Genomic DNA, 20,113 nt, shown 5'->3' on the forward strand with positions numbered 1-20,113 from the left:
AGAATGTCATCTTATACAGGATACTCAAAGTAAATAGCTATCAATTTTCAGAAGAAACAGTTAAGAAGTTGGAGAGCTTACCTTCTTCACCTGCATAGGCCAGAATGGAGCGAGCTCGGATCTGTTTCCCTTCTGTGGTTTTCCCAGAGCAGGTGTGTGAACAGGAGGACCATGTGGACCATGCACTGAGCACACAGTCCTTTGGGCATGGCGCATCGCAGGCCACAGGAATGGGAAAGATTGCATCTCTGCATAGCTGTCTGTCCACTTCTTCTCCTGGGAAACACATTACCACCAACTTTACCATCATTAGGTCCATGGAAAATGAGTGATTGAAATAAGACAGGTGTCCCGATGAATTAGATTATTTCCCATTAACACTTAATTAAAAATGAAGTGGAAAGAAGACATGGTTGTTATAGTGAAATGTTAAAAGAATATCAGAAAAATGCAAACATAGAAACAGACACCTAAATCCCTAAATAAATGAGGTTTCTTTAATTATTAGAGGCATAGGCATAGAAACCAACATATTACTGAAAGTATTTTTACCCTACACTATCTTCCCATAAGATTTTTACATTTATGATATTAATGTGCAATGAAGAGCATCATGAAATTATGTTGCCCTCCTTCTTATTCAACTGGGAACTATGATTTCCAAACAGTGGTAGATAGCTATAGCGTGTGTCAATGTTTTCATGAATCAGCTCACAGATATGTCTATAAATGCTATTGTATCTGCCATAGAAGTTGTTTTTTATTATAACCAGTCACCTTTCTCTTTCTTAAAAAAAATCCCCCTTCCATTGGAAGTAGACAGGAAGTGTAAAAGATAGAATAGAATCACCATGCCAGTACTTAAGATGGCCACATGGGAAGGCAGAGGACTGGAGACAAGACAGAGCATGTGCAGAAGTAAACAGGAGTCACCAAAATGCTTCAAAGTCATTAACAGTGTCTATGGGTCTCTAGGTAAAGAGCTGTTTGTTTTATAGCAAACAAAACTTCATATAACACTCTCCTTTTGTCCCCAAACTTTAAATGTTATTAAATAGCCAACATGTGTGGTTTGAAGAACAAATGTTCCCCATGGGCTCATGAACTGAATGATTAGCCCCCAGCATGTGGTGCTACTTTGGGAGGGTCTGGGGACTTTAGAAAATGGCACCTGGCTTGAGGAATTGTGTGACCTGGGGATAGGCATGTCTTTGGGGCTGTATGCTGTCTGCAGTTCTTCTCTGCTTCCTGTCCACCATAAAGTGGACAGCCCCCTTCTCCTTCTGCCATCATGTTCTGCCTCATCATCAGCACCAAAGCAATGGAACCAAGGAGCAGGGATTTAAATCCCTCAAACCATAGCCCAAAGAAATGAGTCTTCCCTTCAAGTCGTTTCCTCGGGTTTTTTTTGTTAGTGATGAGAAAAGTAACTAAGACAATGTTCAGGTTACTATTTGATGAACGAATGAAATGAGATAAAAGTCCAGAGAAAATGAAAGTATTACTGTGAATAAAGAACAAGGAGAAGCAATATGACTGTGAGAAAATGGGATAAAAAGAAGTCTGATAGAAGTTTGGATTCTGTGACTTGGTTACTCTGAGTTGCACAGAGTAGAATGAAACAATACATCATGTAAGCACGTGAAAATCTTTCTGCTATTTGCTGTATAACATATCCACAATCCTGGATGAATTGAAAGAATCCTGAGTGCTGTATTAGACATTCAGGGGAGGAAGGCTACTGACTTGCCATTCTCGACAATCACTACACTAACAAATCCAAGCAAATTTTCTCTGGTTGAAGGCTAGGAGCACTGTTGTACTCTACACTGCTTTACTTACATATTTGAAAAGTGAGACAGAAAATCAGAAGTAAATTGGAAATGTGCTAACATGTTAATAACTACTACTTTGAAGGGCCTTTTACTGTTAGAAAAAAATCAGAAGTCAATTGAAATGCATTTATATCCGCTAGTATATAAGATCTGAAATCTTAGCCTTCTTCACTAATAGGAGAGGTTCTTTAGAATTATAGCTGAGGCAACAGGGTCTCTTTGTGACTCTGGTTTCTCAAATACAGCTTTCACTAGCTGCGAAGCTTGGCATATAACCCAATAAGACAATATGATTAAAAGACAGATACACAGATGTTAAGAAGAGTAGAAAATCATTATTGTGTAATAAGGCAGCTAATATTTTATAATTTATATAATAATAGTAATAATGACTTTTTTTCCTATTAAACTGGGCTTTTTCTTAAGGCAAGGGGGTATTTTCATTGTCCTAGCTCTCTGCCATCTTTTCTCTCTCACTTTCTTTCCAGTATCCTGTGGAATGATGAGAAAGTTTGAAACTGCAGCTGATAGTTAATAAGTGTGACAATTCATGTGTTCTCCAATAGTTTCCAATTATCTCACTCAGAAAGATATAATTCTGCAGCAATTGGGAGTTTGTGCCAAGAATACTGTTGTAATAGACTTCCTGACTTAAGGGATGGGTTTCTGTTTGCTAGAGTGTAAACCAAAGGGATATATAAAATGGCCTTCCTCATGTTTCAAGTTGCTCCCACCTTATATTAGCCAGTTCACTCACCATGCTTTGCTTAGGGAGGGTTTTTGTTTTATTTTTCCCCCTAGGCATATTATTCAATCCAAACAGCATAACTTGATTTTTGGTGGCACCATGCAGATTAATCAAGTGCAATTTCTGAGACTCCCCTAATGATTCTGGAGTGTATGCTGCCCTCTCCTCTACCTCACCAGATATGATTTTGCCTCTCAGTTCTCTTATCTCTCAGCCATTACTGTCTGGCATTCACAGTGAAGCTTTTATTTAAATAGTCTGAGGATTTCATACATGTATCTAACGTGTTTTCATGAAATTCATCATCTATTCTAGTCTTCACAGTTCCTCCCCTATGTCACCCGCCACCTTTTCCTCCAAACTTCATGTGCTGCATTATTCACACTGAGTGAATCTATTTGGTGATGTCAGAATGTAGGGCCAACTGCTGAAGTATGGGTGGTAGCCTCTCAGGAGCCACATCATTGAAGAAAACTGACTCTCCCTCTACCAGCAACCATCAATGGCTGACTGAAAGCTCTTCAGCTAGGGTTGGGACTTCATGACCAGCTCCCCAATATGTGTGGAGATTTGTGCTCCTTGGATCCTGTGTAGGCCACAGGCATACAGTCACAGCCTCTGTGGGCACATTGAAGCCTTATGCTCTAGACACAATAGCTAGTTTCCCCTTTCTTTCCACAAACAAATCTCACTGTTGAAGCAGGAACTTAGCAATTTCTCTCTACTTTTGTGATGGTTTTATGAGAAATAACCCCCATAGTCTCAGGCATTGGAGTACTGTCCCCCATTTGATGATACTGTTTGGGAGGTTTAGGAGGCATGGCCTTTCTGGAGGAAGTATGTCACCTGGGACAGGCTTTTAGATGTTAAAGGCTCAGTCATTCTTGGTTCACTCTCTCTACTTCACACTTATAGTTAATGAGTGAGCCCTCAGGAATCTGCTCCTGCCACCATGGAGTTTGCTACACCTGTACTCCACTGTCATGGTCTCTAACACCCTGGATCTACAAGCATAAATAAACTTTTTCTTCTATAAGTTGCCTTGGTCATGGTGTTTTTACAGCAATAGAAAAGTAACTAATTCAACTTGGTATGAAAAATTTTCTTCTTTGTCCAGATGACTACCAAAATTCAGTCTTCATTGACCATATACAAGCACAGTAACTGCATATTTTTATCATGATTTTAATCACTTCAGGAACCTGTTATTAAGATTAAATAAAGTCATGACATTTATCACTTTTTAATATTTATTTTGTGCGTGTGCATGGTTGGGTGAGTGCAAAAGTGCCATGTTGTGAGTGTGGAGGCACAAATAAACAAACAAATAAACAAGTTATTGGAGCTGGCTTTTTTCTTCCAGTATGTGGAGCCTGAATGCAAGTGTTCAAGCTTGGCCCAGATTGTCTTTATACATTAAGTCATCTTGAGCACCTAGTATTCATCTTTCTTGTTTAGGTCCTCATACTTAGAACCTATAGCTGACACATAGTAGAAAATTAATATTTTGTGCATAAAATGAATAAATTAATGGACATTGTATTAGAGAAACAAACATTTGGATGTGGACTAAGTACTTAATATGGATTAAAAAACTACATTTCTTCAGTTGTCTTGCATTCTGGCCGTCAAGAACCTTACCAAACTGTACTCAGTGGAAAACATTGCATAAATCATCTGTTGGCTGGAAATGCAGCCTCTCTTTCTGTTAACCAGAATGTGCACTTACAACAGATCCTTGGGTGATTTACACACACATAAAAGCTAAGAAATATTGCTCTAGGATTTATCTATGTTTGTTGTCTTCTGGTTTGAGCAGAATCAGACTTCCTCTTTAAAGGGCAACCACATAAATTGAATTTTATACATTGTAACTCTTGCTTTTCTGGGGGACATGCTGTATACTTCGTTTTATAGAGAGAATACACACAAGTGAAAACTGTGCCTTAACAAATCATTACTAGATATCCATTTGTCCAATGACTGTTGAATATACGCATCTTAGCTGATTCTCAGACTAACATTCAGACATAGGCATCGATGTTTTTAAAAACATTTTTAAATTGAATTTTTAGTGACAACTATTGGACCTAGGGCCTTGTACAAGCTAAGTACATGCTCTGACACTGAGCTATACTCTCAGATCAACTATTCCTTTTTTTTTTACTTTAGAGGAAATTGAGTTGCAACACCAAAGCAGTTGATGGATGAGCTTTGTCTACAAAGAAGTCAAGAAATCGGTACTCTTGAGTTACTTCTCCAAAAAGTGATGTATGGCTAACCTCTGCCTCAGTACAGAGGTAGTGCTAACCTTTCTATATATTAATACATTGGGCTCATAGCCACTGAACACACAATAATGAATCCGTGAGAGTTGAGAATCATTCAAATCTTTGACTTTGTTTTGATGAGAGCTTTAATCAATATGGCTAGTTGAAACCTTCAGGGGCTGTGTTCTTTCAAAGCTAAATTCCCAACATATAGGGCTAAGTCATATGCAAACTACTAGTTAAAAGAAATAAATGTAAGAGGAAAACATGACAAGTAAATAGTAAAATGCATCTATGTTTTTAACCAGCAGTTTCATATCTGAAGCACCTTGTGAGACTGTGAACTGTCATTTTTACATTCTTGTAAGAAGTGGATCGCAAATAAGGTCACACAAGAACAGTCAAAAATAATTTTCTCCTTCATAGTCTTAGAAGTTGTTTCTTAATTATGTTTGCTTTAATTGGATAAGTATTGTTTTTCATGGCACAGTTTCAGTGATTATATAGGTGTTATATATATAATTATATTATATATAAATAATATATATAATATAGTTATATATTATATATATTATTTGTGTATAGCAAAAAATCACTCAGAATACATAATTCTGATTAAGATCTGCAAATTTTTCTACTGAGAACTTTGGAAATGCACCTTTTTCATCTTGGGGGCCCTCCAATTGTGGCAAATTCAGACATTCCCTGAGGGACTTTTTGAGGCACTGTTTGTCTGAATGAGCATCCCTACAAATGCAGGTGGACACGCTGATGATGACTCCTGTGGCAGATGAAGTACCAGAGCTGGCGCTGATATGAGCAGTGCATTCGTTTCTTCTCTTTGTTTGGTTTGGAGACAGTATCTTAGTGAGATGCTTATGACGGTATTAAAAGCATTTTATATTCTCCTTTGTGTAGTCAATATACTCACCTTATGACACAAATTTAACATATAAATAATTTCAAAGAGTTGGTTTACACTTACATAACTCATTTTTTTTATACACCTGCAAAGCTCTAGATTCTTTTAAACTTTGCAAGCTTGTATATTTTATGGAAATATAGAACACAACACTGAATTTGTAATTTAGATCTTCAACCTATACTTCATTTTGAAGCCTAATTTAAATGTGTCATGTTTCTGTGAGATCCTATATAAGAAACTGACCCAGAAAATTGAATTTGTGTGCTTACTAATTTTTGTAAATTAAGACTGAGATATAAATGTCCAAGTTGGTATCTATCCATTTAGGTTTTTTTTTTTTTAAATCACAAGTATAATGTTAAGAGTATGTTTTCATTATTGAACAAGGATGAAAATAAGAGACATGCTAAAGTGGACAGGAAGTCCGTAAGGCCTCAACCCTTCACAAAGAACTGTAGGAGACTATGGAATGCTAAGTGGGAGAAATAGCCTTTCCCAGGGAAGAGCACACCAACTGATTGTCCAATACCAAGTTTTCAGCCCTGGAAACATACATAAAAGTAACATTGTGAAAATGAGCAGATTATATTTAGGAACATATATATATGTAAATATGTATACATAAGTGTATACATATACAAATGTAACAACAGCTTAAAAAGCAAAGGCAATGAATTTGAAAGAAAGAAAGCAGGGGCATATGGAAGAGTATGGAGGAATGAAAGAGAAGGGAGAGATGATGCAAATATATTATAGTCTCAAAAATAACAAGAGAAAAAGTATGTTTTCATAATTCTTCTCTTTTTCATTTTCATAAACTGAAACATGTATTTTGACATCTTTAGATAAATCTGCAAATTCTTTGTATCCAGCCTGTTTTGATGAGATTTTCAAACTATTTCATGAAATTCCCAACTATCCTTTCCATTCTACTGTACTTCCTATCACTAGTAAAAGACTTGAACATGTGCTTGAAATAATCATACTAAAAATTCATGAAGTTTCCAATGGATATAAAACAAAATAGGAATTCAGATTCAGCACATATTTTCTTCCTTTATTAAACCATACACTGGAAATTTATTACATTAATTTTCACAGATCTTAAATGAAATATAAAAGATAAACTGTTGTTTGTCAAGGCTTTGAAAGTATTAAGATCAAGATTGCAAAAGTAAAACACTAAGCCCACAATTAACTATGTTTTAAGTATGTGCTAACATGTATATGCTGGCATTGTTCCTTAAACACTTGATGAATTTTTCTTTTTAATTCTTTAAAAATATTTTTATGTGTATGGATGTTTTGCTTCCATGCATGCTTAGTGTCCACAGAGGCCACTGGAGGGTGGCTGATCCATGTCACTGGGGTTACACACAATTGTAAGCCAGTGTTTGGGTGCTGGGGTTTGAACACAGGTGCTTTGGAAGAGCAATGCATGCTCTTAACCACTAAGGCGTCTCTACAGTTCCAAATGTAGCTTCTGTGGTATATATTTTGGTTTACAGTAGTAGTCTATATAAAGCATTTCTATTCAATATTAAAATTTATCAATATAATGGAGCTGAAATGAAAAACAGAAAAGAGATCTTAGACAGAGTGAAAGTAGATGCAAATGTTAGTTGAAAAAGCAAATTCTGTCGGGCAGTGGTGGCACACACTTTTAATCTCAGCACTTGGGAGGCAGAGCCAAGTGGATCTCTGTGAGTTCGAGGCCAGCCTGGTCTACAGAGCGAGCTCCAGGATAGGAACCAAAACTCCACGGAGAAACCCTGTCTCAAAAAAAAAAGAAAAAAGAAAAAAAGAAACAAGAAAAAGCAAATTCTGTGATGAGTCTTTAGCATTATAATTTGCGAATTAAATTTATCTTATGAGACCAAGACAACAACTATAGCAACTCCATGAAACATCATTGTGTTATCTTTTGTACTGTTCAAAAGTCATTGTAAAAGTCATATTGACATTGTGAGAATGTGTATTTGCATTTTTATTTGCTAACCAATAAAACCTTAAAAATTAAGATAATGGAGTCTCATATTTGCATTCTTTTTTAAGAAAATGTTTTTTTCTTTTTTTTAATAATTTGATTTAACATTACATATCAGCCACAGATTACCCTGTCCTCCCTCCTCCTGCCCCCTCTCCCCCCAGCCCACCCCCCATTCCCATCTCCTCCAGGGCAAGGACTCCCCTGGGGATTCAGCTCAACCTGGTAGATTCAGTCCAGGCAGGTCCAGTCCCCTCTCCCAGGCTGAGCAAAGTGTCCTTGCATAAGCCCCAGGTTCCAAACAGCCAGCTAAGGACATGCACTAAGGACAGGTCCTGGTCCCACTGCCTGGGTGCCTCCCAAACAGTTCAAGCTAATCAACTGTCTCACTTATCCAGAGGGCCTGGTCCAGTTGGGGGCTCCTCAGCTATTGGTTCATAGTAGCCTTAAACTAAACTCTCTGCAACTCATTGCAAAGTTGGGAGGTTCAGAAACAGCTGACTGAGGAACGTTTTAACCTGTACGTTTGCTCACCTGTACCCCAATTAGACCATGAGAACTTCTATTTAGAGGTCTTCAGATCTGGCTACGCCCTTGGTTCAGACCTTGGCACTTTGGAGTTTCCCAGCAAAGGCTTGTGAAATGAGTAGAAGTGAGTCCGAAATCCTCTGTTACACGTTGCTTTTGTAACAAACAAACAAACCCTCCCCACTGGTGTCTGCTCCTTTCCAAAATATGAGTTCACTAGGACCTGGCAAATTAGGCCTTGACGTTTCTTTCCTCAGCCTAAATGGAGGCTTTCGTCTAGATTCTAAGCCCCTTAGGATCTCTTGTGTCAGCCATGAGAGGACAGAGGCAGAGCTGCATGCTGTCACACTCAGCAGTCAGAGGAGTTTACCTAGGGTTTAGGCACCTTGACTTAGGCTAAAATGGAATTTGTGACTTCAGTATTGCAAAGAAGTTCAGGATAAGCCATTTTAAGGGGCAGTGTTGGAGATTTGTCAATTACATTTTAGTGGAGGTTTGAGCCTGAGGATTAGGGGGAGGAGTGGAGCTCAGGAGAAAGGAAGCCTCACACAGAATGAATATGTGAGCTTATTTCAGCTCAAGTCTCCCCTCATTGTTTTCATGGTAGTCATGTACAGAATTTTGGTGGGCTTTGAACTTTATCTAATTACTGGGTCGCTGCTGAGAGGTGTGTGAGAAGTCCGTAGCTGATAAGGTAGAAGTGTGTCTCCTCTATATACAGGAAAATAAGAGCTTTTCACTTTCTTTGTTATAAATAGGTTTTTTCCCCTCATGTCTGGGAAAGTGAATCAGGCCATGTTTATTAAGACCCTAATGACCATTCAGCCTGGTTTATTAGTACCTTGTCACAGATATCTCTGCATGAAAGGAATTCTATTCTATTTCTATGGAGCATCCTTCACAGCAAATGTTAATTGTGCTGGAATTCTTGCTTTTGATTTGGAGAGGAGCTTGAATCACGCTCTGGGATGAGGGATCTTTCCACCCTCACTTTCTGTTTGAACATTTATTTTAAAACATAACCATAAATTCTTTCTTTCCTCCATTGAAATCTATGTAATTTTCAAAGCTATTTACCAGTATTGAAACCTAGAGATTATCTTTCTCGTAGAGCTGAGAACTTTCTCTCCTAAGTGTCTGCATGTAAAGACAGCGTGCCTTGATCTCCCTTCTCTATGAGACTTGGAGGTGCCTGGCTTCCTGGTGTGCGGGTGTGCAAACACAGATGGGCCACAGAGAAGAGCACAGAAACTCAGAAACAGCTCATTCTGAGAGGCAGATTCGGTTATGAAAGCTCCCTGCAGGGCTCTCCAGTACCTTCCCATTAGCCCCGCCTCACACTTAAAGCATTCTTTGTCTTTTCTTTCCGCCAGTCTGACTTCTGCTTCTCCCCACTCTAACTGTGCAAAACACACTGTGTACTGTCGGAGCAATTTTTACTTGACAACTTCTTCATGAAATTCCCGACATGAAAAATATCTCTAGTTTCCTTTTTATCCAATTATATACTTACTTGTTGACATTTAAAGAACTTCAACCAACCTATTTTCTTCAAATATTACTTTAAGTGATTTTCTTCCATCTTTGTTTTCTGTTCTAAAGCTTCTCTGTCTCTATCTTTCTCAATTTTGTTATTATTTCAAATCCAAGCCAAGTTTTCATTCCTTCAAGACCATAGGAAATGGAGTCACGTGTCTCTGAATCCAGGGCTCCCATTCTTCTGCAGGCATTAACTTCCCAGTCTAGGCTCCAATCTAGTAACCATTGAGACATTCATCTTTTTTTTTTGAGTTAGATTCCATCCTAATCAAATGTAATAAATACCATGACTCATGAATAAGTGATGAAGGCTGAGGCCCAAATAAATTTAAACAGAATTTTCTTGTTTGAATTTTGTAACTCAAGTAAGCGAGATATAGCAATCATGGCTGACCTTCGTAAGAACGCCTGTGTCAGGGAGGAAAAAGGCATGTTTCTGATCTGCAAGTGTTTTCTTCTTTTTCTGTTAACTGAAGTTAATACTTAATTTGTTGTCCTTTCCTACTGTGATTGCATCTTTGTTTGTTTGTTTTTTTTGTCTTTTTTTTTTCAGGACAAGGTTTCTTGTAGCTCTGGCTTTCCTAGAACTCCCTTTGTAGACCAGGCTCGTCTGGAACTCACATTCTCCTTCCTCTGCCTCCCACCAAGTGCTGGGACTAAAGGCATGCACCACCACCCCCAGCTGGGATTGTGTCTTAATGAATGTCACAGACCCTCTGACTTTGTTTATTTTTAGTGACTAAAATGTATCCTGACTCAGGTTTATAGAAAATATTCTCATGCCTGTAGAAAATACAAATAATAACTGTATTTTTGCCAAAATTTGAGATTAGTTTTATTTTTGTTTCAATGTTCATATTTATTTCACATTTTCATTTTTAAAAGTTTTTTGTCTTTTCTTTTCCTTTTTTTTTAGTTTTTGAGATTAGAATATAAGCATGCCATTTCTCTCTTCCTCTTTTCTCTCCAAGTCTTCCCATAACTCGTCCTTGTTCTCTTTCAAATTCACGACTTCTTTTACTTGAATTGTTTATACACATATATATTATATACATACTCTTAATACACAAACAAAACCTGCTCAGTCCATGTCATGTTACTTGTATGTATATGTTTTCACAGATGGACAATTGGTGTTGATATGTTCTTCCCCGGGAAAGACTGTTTCTCCCTCTCTCAGTATTCCCTAGGTGGCTCGTAGTTCTTTGTCTAGTGCTGAGGCCTGATGAGCTTCCCTGTTTCCATGGAAGCATGTCCATTGTTTTTTCATTTGTTCAGGTCATGTTTAGGCAGTCATGTTGGTAAGACTTCATGGATGTAGTTTCTGACATTTCTAGGAGACAAAAATCTCACAGTAGACTCCCTGTTTCTTGGAGTCTTACCCTCTTTCCATCCTTTTCCCACAATGATCCCTGAACTTTAGCTGTGGAAGTTGTGTTATAGATGTATTAGTTATAACTGGGCTCTAAAATTGCATTTTGATTAATTGTGGTTTTCATCTGTTGCAAAGAAAAGTTTCCTTGCTGAGGAGCGAGAAATATACATATTTATAGGTAAAGGATAAATTGTTAGGATGAATGTAGGGATTATGCTGGACTAGCAGAGTGGAGGTGTAGGTTCCCCTCCAAATTCTATTATTTAACTAGCCCTATTTTCTGTACCATGCACCACTTACTTCCTGTTGAATATGCCTTAAGTCCAATTAGAGAGTTGTTGGTTGGTGCCAAGGTATGCTTGCCAGGACTACACCCTTAGATGGTTATTGAGCCATATGGCTTGTTGTTGTGATCCACAGGTATTATAGCTGGAGAGGATTATTGGTTCCTTCTTTCCTTTAGAAACTTGCACACTACCTTCTTGGTATCATGAAAGCTGGTCCTCAGGACGGAGGCATTTGTGTCTGATCCAGCTCAGATCCTCTAAACCCTGTGTCTGAAGTGCATGGTGTCTTCAGCTGTAGGGTATTCTTAGCACTTCTGAGATGTAACCAAAGGCAATAGCAATAGCTTATAATGTTCTGGAAGTCTCTTGGACAACCTTGTTCAACAACTTAAAAGAGGATTTCTCATGGCTGGTGTTGGTTTTTGTGTTTTACATAGTCTGTGGGCCTGGGGGAGGGGCACAGATGAGAAATTCTTATTTAAACTTTTAAGTTTTTTTATACATAATAGTCACATGTATTAAAGATTTTTTTTTTTTTTTTTGGTTTTTCGAGACAGGGTTTCTCTGTGTAGCTTTGCGCCTTTCCTGGTACTCGCTTTGGAGACCAGGCTGGCCTCGAACTCACAGAGATCCGCCTGCCTCTGCCTCCCGAGTGCTGGGATTAAAGGCGTGCGCCACCACCGCCCGGCGTATTAAAGATTTTTTAATGTAGATAGTTAATAGTATGATTCTTTATGACTTTTTCAGACATTTTTACTGTCATATTTTTCTCCTCTGGATATCAGTGTGGAGAAAGCTCAGAAACCTAAAGATAAGTTTTATACATGGCCCAGGTATACTCACAGGAGTGGACATCCTACTCCACAGGTACTTGTTCATCCATGTTCATTGCTGCTTTATTCACAATGGCTAGGAAATGTGTCTCTTAACTCATGAATGATAATGCAAATGTGGTATATATACACTATGGGATGCTACTCAGCTTTAAAGAAAAATGAAATCCTGAAATTTGCAGATAAATTAACAGAACTAGAAAAGATCATATTGAATGAGCTAACTCTGAGTCAGAAAAACAAACATCACATGATGTTTTTCATCTGAAGTTTCTAGTTCGAAATCTTCAAATGTAAATATATAACCTGGAGCAATTGCAGAAAGTAAAGAGGGACCATTGTGTGTGCGTGTGTGTGTGTGTGTGTGTGTGTGTGTGCAATAGAGAAGGAAATAGCAGATACAAGTGATTTGAAGAGGGAAATGAAGAAAATGGAGAATGGGCACTAATTATTGAGAGAGGGTAGATAATTCATATCTTCATGTCTGAATAGGTTTTTTATTTTTATTTTTTTACAACTCCACTCCTCTTAATTGTTTCTGAGCTTGAAATTACCTACAGTGTCAATTTCCATATCTTACAGATGTCTGTTTTTTAGTAACTAAAACTAAAAAATTATCCTGGTTCAAATTCTGTTTTTGTTTTTTCAACATACCATATATGTGTCCTTGAGTAAGTATTTACATATTCTAAGACTTAGTTTTTCAATCCTCAAATGGAAGCTAATAATTGTATTTACAGTGCTGTTGTATGTATTAAATAAGTTTTTTTTTAAACTAAGAACCTAGCGCAATGTCTGCCACACAGGTGGAAAAACTTGTTTGATGCAATAGTACTGTGCCTATGATGAAATAGTACTGTGCCTATGATGAAATAGTACTCTGCCTATGCTGTAATAGTACTGTGCCTATGATGAAATAGTACTCTGCCTATGCTGTAATAGTACTGTGCCTATGATGAAATAGTACTCTGCCTATGCTGTAATAATACTGTGCCTGTGATGAAATAGTACTGTGCCTATGATGAAATAGTACTCTGCCTATTTCACCACTTGTCAGAAGAGGGGATGATGTCCCTGCCATACAACTTTGGGGATGAATATGGTCCATTCTTAGCTCCTTTGTGTTCTAATTAACTTGGACTAATATTCTAATCATATTTTCCTAATTCTACTTATAAGTAGAATTATAAGTAGAATTGTATAAAAGTACTCTAGCAGAGGCAGGAGGATCTCTGTGAGTTCGAGGCCAGCCTGGACTACCAAGTGAGTTCCAGCAAAGGCGCAAAGCTACATACAGAAACCCTGTCTCAAAAAACCAAAAAAAAAAAAAAAAAAAAAGTACTCTAGTGGTAGATACCATTGTACTCATCACATAAGCTTGATAATTCAGTGATTTTGCCATTGTTAGTTTTGCAAAAATAATAAAATGATAAGTAAATGAAGAAATATTAATTTGTTACACAATTATTAAATAGTATAGTCTTTTTTAAAAAATGATTTGGAACTGTGGTATTTGACTCTTGGTTTGTTTGTTTGTTTATTTATTTCAGTGCTGAGGACATAACCACTAAGCTTCTGAACTCATGTTCTATCAGTCCTTCATTGGCTGAAATTCATAATGTAGGTTAGGATAAATAGCTCACAGTAATCAACAGAAACATGAATACATTAGCTACCTATGCTATTCTATAGTGAACTATCTATTGACCAAATAATTAATGTGGGATTTTAGCAACTGTATGTGAAATAGCTGTGCAGAACTACAGTCACTTATCATACTCCCTGGGGCATCCTCTAGATAAGAAAGTCAGTTCATCTTTGACTTGCTCCAATACTGCTAGACTGAATGAACGAAAAGAATTATAGCCCTGAATAAGAGAAGTAATATGTTATGAGCATCTTTAAGAGAAATCAATACAATCACCAAAGCAGTCACATTTATTATAGTCTATTGGTTTAATAAAGCTATAATTAAAAGCTTGTGCTCAAAAGTAGCTGCATCATAGAATGCCATTTCCTTATGATCCTTATGACAGCACACAAATCCCCAGTAATCACCCCCTACCTCTTCTTACAACACACTAAGACATCTTGTAGGTGCTGGACCAGTTAGTGCCTTAAAGAACAACACAGATTCCTTTGTGGATGAGGGATTGTGGACTGGCTATTTTTCCCTTTTATTGAAAATAGATTATTTTCTCATATACTATGTCCTGATTAGAATTTCCCCTCCCTCTACTTCTCCCAGTTCCTCCCTCCTTCTCCTCCCATCTATATCCAGATTGGCTCTTTTTTTAAGGTCCTAGTTACTATAATTTTGTTTCTGGAGATTCTTATACTTTTCACGTTTCCTGAAAATTATAACCAAACTACATCACACTCAGTAATGACTCCTTGTAGTTCTGATCATGCATTCATGTCTGCTTTATTTTAAAATACCCACCATCTGCCCCACTTGACATAACCTGTCTAGTGAGTCTATTTTCCCACCTATACATTTCTAGAGAACAAGGCTTAATGGGTCCTACAGCTTGAAAAAAAATGAATCTACAATGTGTTTATAATTCTTTATGGCTAAGTTTTCAAGACCAATTTTGAATTGAAAATATTCTTGTTTAAATAATCATTACCTCCTTGTTTTCTGATTTTCTTCTTGATATATCTTTTATGGACACAAAAAGAAAAAGTAAATATAATTATTATAAATGCATTACACTTTTTTATTTGTTTGTTTTTAAGACAGGGTCTCTTTATGTAACTCTGACTGGTCTGGAACTTGCTTTGTAGACTAGGCTGGCCTCAAACTAGAATTAAAGATGTGTGTTACCTTTTCAGATCAGGCATACAGAAATTGCTTTTACAAACATAAAATACATGAACACATTTCTGGTATAACAGATAAATTAAATTAAAAAATAAAACTCTTTTTGACTTTGTGATCTTGCCAAAATTTATAAGAAGACCAAGTGACTTAGAACTACATATATCACATAATCAATATTGATTAACATAATATATCATCGTGCTCACTGATAAAAGATCTTGAATTAATGGAGTATGACTAGACATGCCAGAGTTCATAAGGGAAAATGTGAATGTATGTACAAAGTGTATATTCTAAACATGCTTTGGCTGCAAACCTGAAAGCAAATAAACATATATGTTAGAGGGGGATTTTGCTCTTATAGAAGAGAGCAAATACTTTCTAAGTTTGAGACAGTGTAGTTTAAAGATACTATAGAAGTTTATGATATAATAATGAGGATCTTAGTTTCTTATGTGTCCTGGCTTACACAGATAAAGGAGATTTTTACTTTTAGAAGTACAGTGGTTGTTCAAGGCATTTGACCTGAGGGGTCAGGTCAGAGTTGTTCTCTATTCAATATTATGGACAAGCTGGGTGCAATTATCATTATTAAGTGATGATTATCACTTAAAAATTAATCATCACAAGAAAAGTTACATCATTCTTTTTAAGTTCAATTTTCCTAATTAACGAATTACTCTTATAATGTCAAAGGAAACCAATAAACGTGTATTTAAACTTAAGAAATTTTGCTCTAGTCTCAATCTGCATAAAGGTGAAATTCTAAGCACCATCCCAGTGAAATCTATTACTGTGCTACTTGTCTGTTTACAACTACTGGTTAGACAATTGCGATAATTTGTGGGTGAAAAATTACACTTTTGAAGTCTTACTACGTCTAAGCAGTGGACTACTGTAACAAGTCAGGAGAAAATCATTTTGGGCCATAACTTTAGAGTATTTGAAACAAAGCATCTAAGAGAGTCTTGTGTTCTGTACTTAACATTTTATATTGAAAGACACAGGAAGGATTTCCCACTCCTTTTACTGGTCTTTCCTATGTTCTCTTCATTCATAATATGTTAATCTCTAGGCACAGCCATTTAGTAGGCACTTGTGAAAAGTTGGTAAAAATAAATAAACATATTTTACTTAAATCTTTATACTAGATCCTTTTCCAAAATACTTTTTTTTCTTTTATGTCATAACCTACTTTTAAAATAAATCAATTCAATGTGGCATAACACAATTTGCAAGTCATCAATACTATGACTTTGGGAAATGAGATCATCACACAGAGACAACTTTTTACAAATGGATATTTAATTTCTTTAGGAGTTTATTCTTTTGTGGAATGTAATTATTCCTGACATTTCAGTAATGCTTTCATGAGTAACTTGACCTTTGATACAGTTCTTTTTGAAAACTTTGTAGCTTGATAAATTGACAGAAATACTGCATTCATGATAAAAGTTAAAAGCCAAACAAAAGCCTGACTTATAAAGCATTGCTTAGTCACATGAAATCTCCTCCTTCAATTTAATCTTTCGTTTTATTTTTAGCACCTGGAATGCATGTGCTGCCTTGCTTCAACCTTTTCAGAACCATAGGCTCAGAGCAAAGGCAATCACAAGGCAGATAAGCTTTAGCAAGGCCCTGGGCCATTTATGCATAAGAAGATAAATGTTAATAGTCATGACTGAATATGCGAGTAAAGGAAAGAGAAATAGAGTTCACATATGAATAGTCTTGCTTTAGAAATAGGTGAGATGCTGAAGAATTCCTTATCACATTCACTTTCAAACTAATAGTGCTTCCATCCCCAATTGTGTGGTATTGCCAAAGAGTATCAATGAGAATAACTTCAAATCACTTTGAACGTATTCAGCTGTAAAACTATATCTTCTAACATTTTGTGCCATAACACTGCTTTCCAAAACCATTAAAAAGTCAAAACCACCATGACCTAGAGAAATTTTAGGAACTGTTTGGCTTATGTGCACCCGAGATTGATGGACTAGAGAATAGAGACAGCTTATGTGATCAAATGCAGAGAGAAGATGTAGGCAGAATGAGCTCCCGCGATAATGTTAATACTTTTGAAGTCTTTGTCCTGAGGGTAGGAATAATAAGATAATGCACTTGGGTTTGAATGGACCTACAAATCCGAGAGGGAAATGGATGAGAGAAAATGCACAGAATTAAAATTATAGGGTTTGGAGAATTAAGAATTTTAGGCAAGGTAAGTTATTAGGAAGTCAAAGGAAAGAATAATAAATGCCCCAATATGAGAACACTGGTATGTATGTAGCCTTATAATTTAAGTATAAATTCTAGAGTCCAAAGTATAAACACAGTGTTCATTTGTAATTACCATGCTCTCATTTCCCATCTAGAGGAGATAAACATAAAACCGTAATATGGCACTGATAATTGCTGACATATTTTGTTTACTGCTATGTGCTTGGTGTTAAGTGTTTTGTGGCTTTTAACAGATGTAATTTTCCAATAACCTTATGAGCCAGATATGGTTATTAGAGCCACATTATTTATATAGATTGAAACTGAGCATGGGCTTGACTAATACGCCTATACTGCCAGAATGCTGCCTTTCTTAGCACAGGACACTTGTTAGACTTACTTTACTATTGTGTGATTCTCAGGTGGAATATTTTAGTATAAAGACAGGCAGAAAGAAAAGATGCAAGAGATTATTTAGTTTAAGGATTGAAAGTGAAGCCTACAATAGCAAAAGAAAAATTGTCTAAGTCACACCCCAGTTGATGGCAGGGCATTCATTTAGTGACCATATGGACCCAGGGTTTAGGGCTGAAGCATTTGTTATTTTATCATGTCTGAGACTATATTATTATTATTATTATTATTATTATTATTATTATTATTATTGAGAGTATAGATATTCCTTCTGAGAATTGTGCTAATTGTAAGGCATACTAAGGAAGCAAATTCTTCTTCTAAGAACCAAGTACCTGTGGCTACATGCAATATTTACAGTATTCCTAAGAAGTAGGACACTGAATCTAGCTTTAAAAGTGGGCAAACTACACAAATAATATATAAAAGTGGCAAATTTTATTAAACATCCATGGAGTTTAAATATAGGATGTTAATTTACTGAAAGATAAATTTAAAACAAGTAAAGAAATTAATCAATCAAAAGTTAAATCAAAGTCAGTAATCATTGGAATGAGGTAAAGGAACTAAGGTTACGTTCATGAGGCAATCATGGAAAGCAGCATTAATGCCATGAATCTGGAAGTTAAGTTTTCTAACATAGCTCATTTCAACAATTTTAATTGAAATATCTATTCTGCAAAGGACCAGATGCTTTGGTGGGAGTGTCTCTCAAATTTGAAACAAATGTCTCTCATAAAAGGTACTCTGTTCAATTTCTTCAGAGGTGTCAAAAATAGGGTAATATTTGAGGGAGCAGTCCAAACAAAACCAACTCCTAAACCATGTTTGTTCCACAACGTTGACCATCCTTTATGCAAACATACTTCTGCTGTGTAATGTACCATCTGCAACCCTTCACATTTAGTAGCACGGTGCACTTAGAAAATGATTATCCTCAGGATTACTATCAGGGTGCACTGTACTATACTGTACAAATGAGGAAACATGTCAGGGACCTCGGAAATGCAGGTGTATCTCAGAATTCTTTGTCAAACTCAGTGTGGCTATCACAGTCTCATCCATTTCACTGGCTATTAAATAGATTTAATTGGTTTATTCTTGCTTAGGAAAGTATTCAGTTTATGAAGCTTTAGAGGTCAACAAAATTAAATTATGCACTGAGAAGAAGTATAATTGCGTATTCTGAATATCAGAGGATTGAAATTATTTGATAAAATGAGATAATAATGAAAATATTGTGACTTATTCCATCAATTATTCTATTTATTCTCTCCAGTGCTTTGTAAGTTAAGGTTTACTAATTCCAAGCATCCATTTTGAACATTAGGCATGAAAAGCTAATGTCTTTTTCCATTTTAAACATAAAGTAGTAATAGATTTAATGTACTTTGAAAATCTCAGTTACAATTTATGCTTCAAAAAATTAGCATTTCATTGCAAAGGCATATTTATTTTTAGCTCAGAAGAGTTGAATGGTGTTTTTAAAAGATAGAATGGTTCTTAGACTTGAATTAAGCATAAAAGCCTTTTCAAAAAATAGAAACACTTAAGCCCAAAGTAGTATTTTATACATGCATTTAAAATAAATAATTAAATACACTATCACATTTATATAGCATAAAGGTTACATATGTTCAGAAGAATAATCCTGTCATTAGTATCTGTTCAGTGAACAGTTATAGAAAATTTTACATGCTTAAATGTGAGTTAAGGATTCAAAATAATTAGGAAATGAAGCATGGTAAATGCTTGTCATTTGTGCCATTATAACAAGTACTGTGGCTTGGTTTATACAGGGGCTCATTACACAGTTTCTTCTTCTGCTGGTAGGTACTTGGCATAAGAGTCAGGACTTATTGGACAGAGAACCTAAGAGCACTTCACTAAGACTGTCTTTCTCTAAAGTACTTCTGAAGTAAATAGAAATGGGAAAACATAATCTAAAGAGGTTAAGCTATCCAGGAGCAATGGTCCTTAGCAGTGATTAAGGCAAACGATCAGCAATTGTTGTTTACTTGGCATTCCCAAACGCCTCTAAAGGTGTTGAAATGGTTACATTTTGGAATTTTTCTGTTAATTAAATGTTTACTTATAGAGAATGTGTTTTGTTACTAATTAAAAAAACTCATGTTACTTCAACATGGCTATTATTAGTATTTGGCTCATTTATATTCTGATAATTCTGTTGCTGATTTGATCATTTTTTAAGTATTACCTTGTACTCAGCAGTCAATAATTTTGGACATAGTTTCTATCACTTAATTCTTTATTGCAATTGTCCAGGGAAGCTCATGCAATGTGAAGTATTTCCCCAGTGCTAAA

At 36.2% G+C, this 20,113-nt stretch overlaps 1 protein-coding gene across 1 annotated transcript in view; it reads right to left on the minus strand.

The window, feature by feature from the left end:
• Positions 1–20,113, minus strand: part of Thsd7a (thrombospondin type 1 domain containing 7A) — a 399,677-nt gene that overhangs the window by 97,761 nt on the left and 281,803 nt on the right. Inside the window, exon 7 of the mRNA XM_052722143.1 lies at positions 82–276. Within this exon, the coding sequence (XP_052578103.1) occupies positions 82–276 (195 nt within the window). The remainder of the gene's footprint in view (positions 1–81; positions 277–20,113) is intronic.

The sequence above is a fragment of the Peromyscus californicus genome, unplaced genomic scaffold, assembly GCF_007827085.1.
Source record: "Peromyscus californicus insignis strain IS unplaced genomic scaffold, ASM782708v3 Scaffold_6__1_contigs__length_162567912, whole genome shotgun sequence".
Taxonomy (NCBI): Eukaryota; Metazoa; Chordata; class Mammalia; order Rodentia; family Cricetidae; genus Peromyscus; species Peromyscus californicus.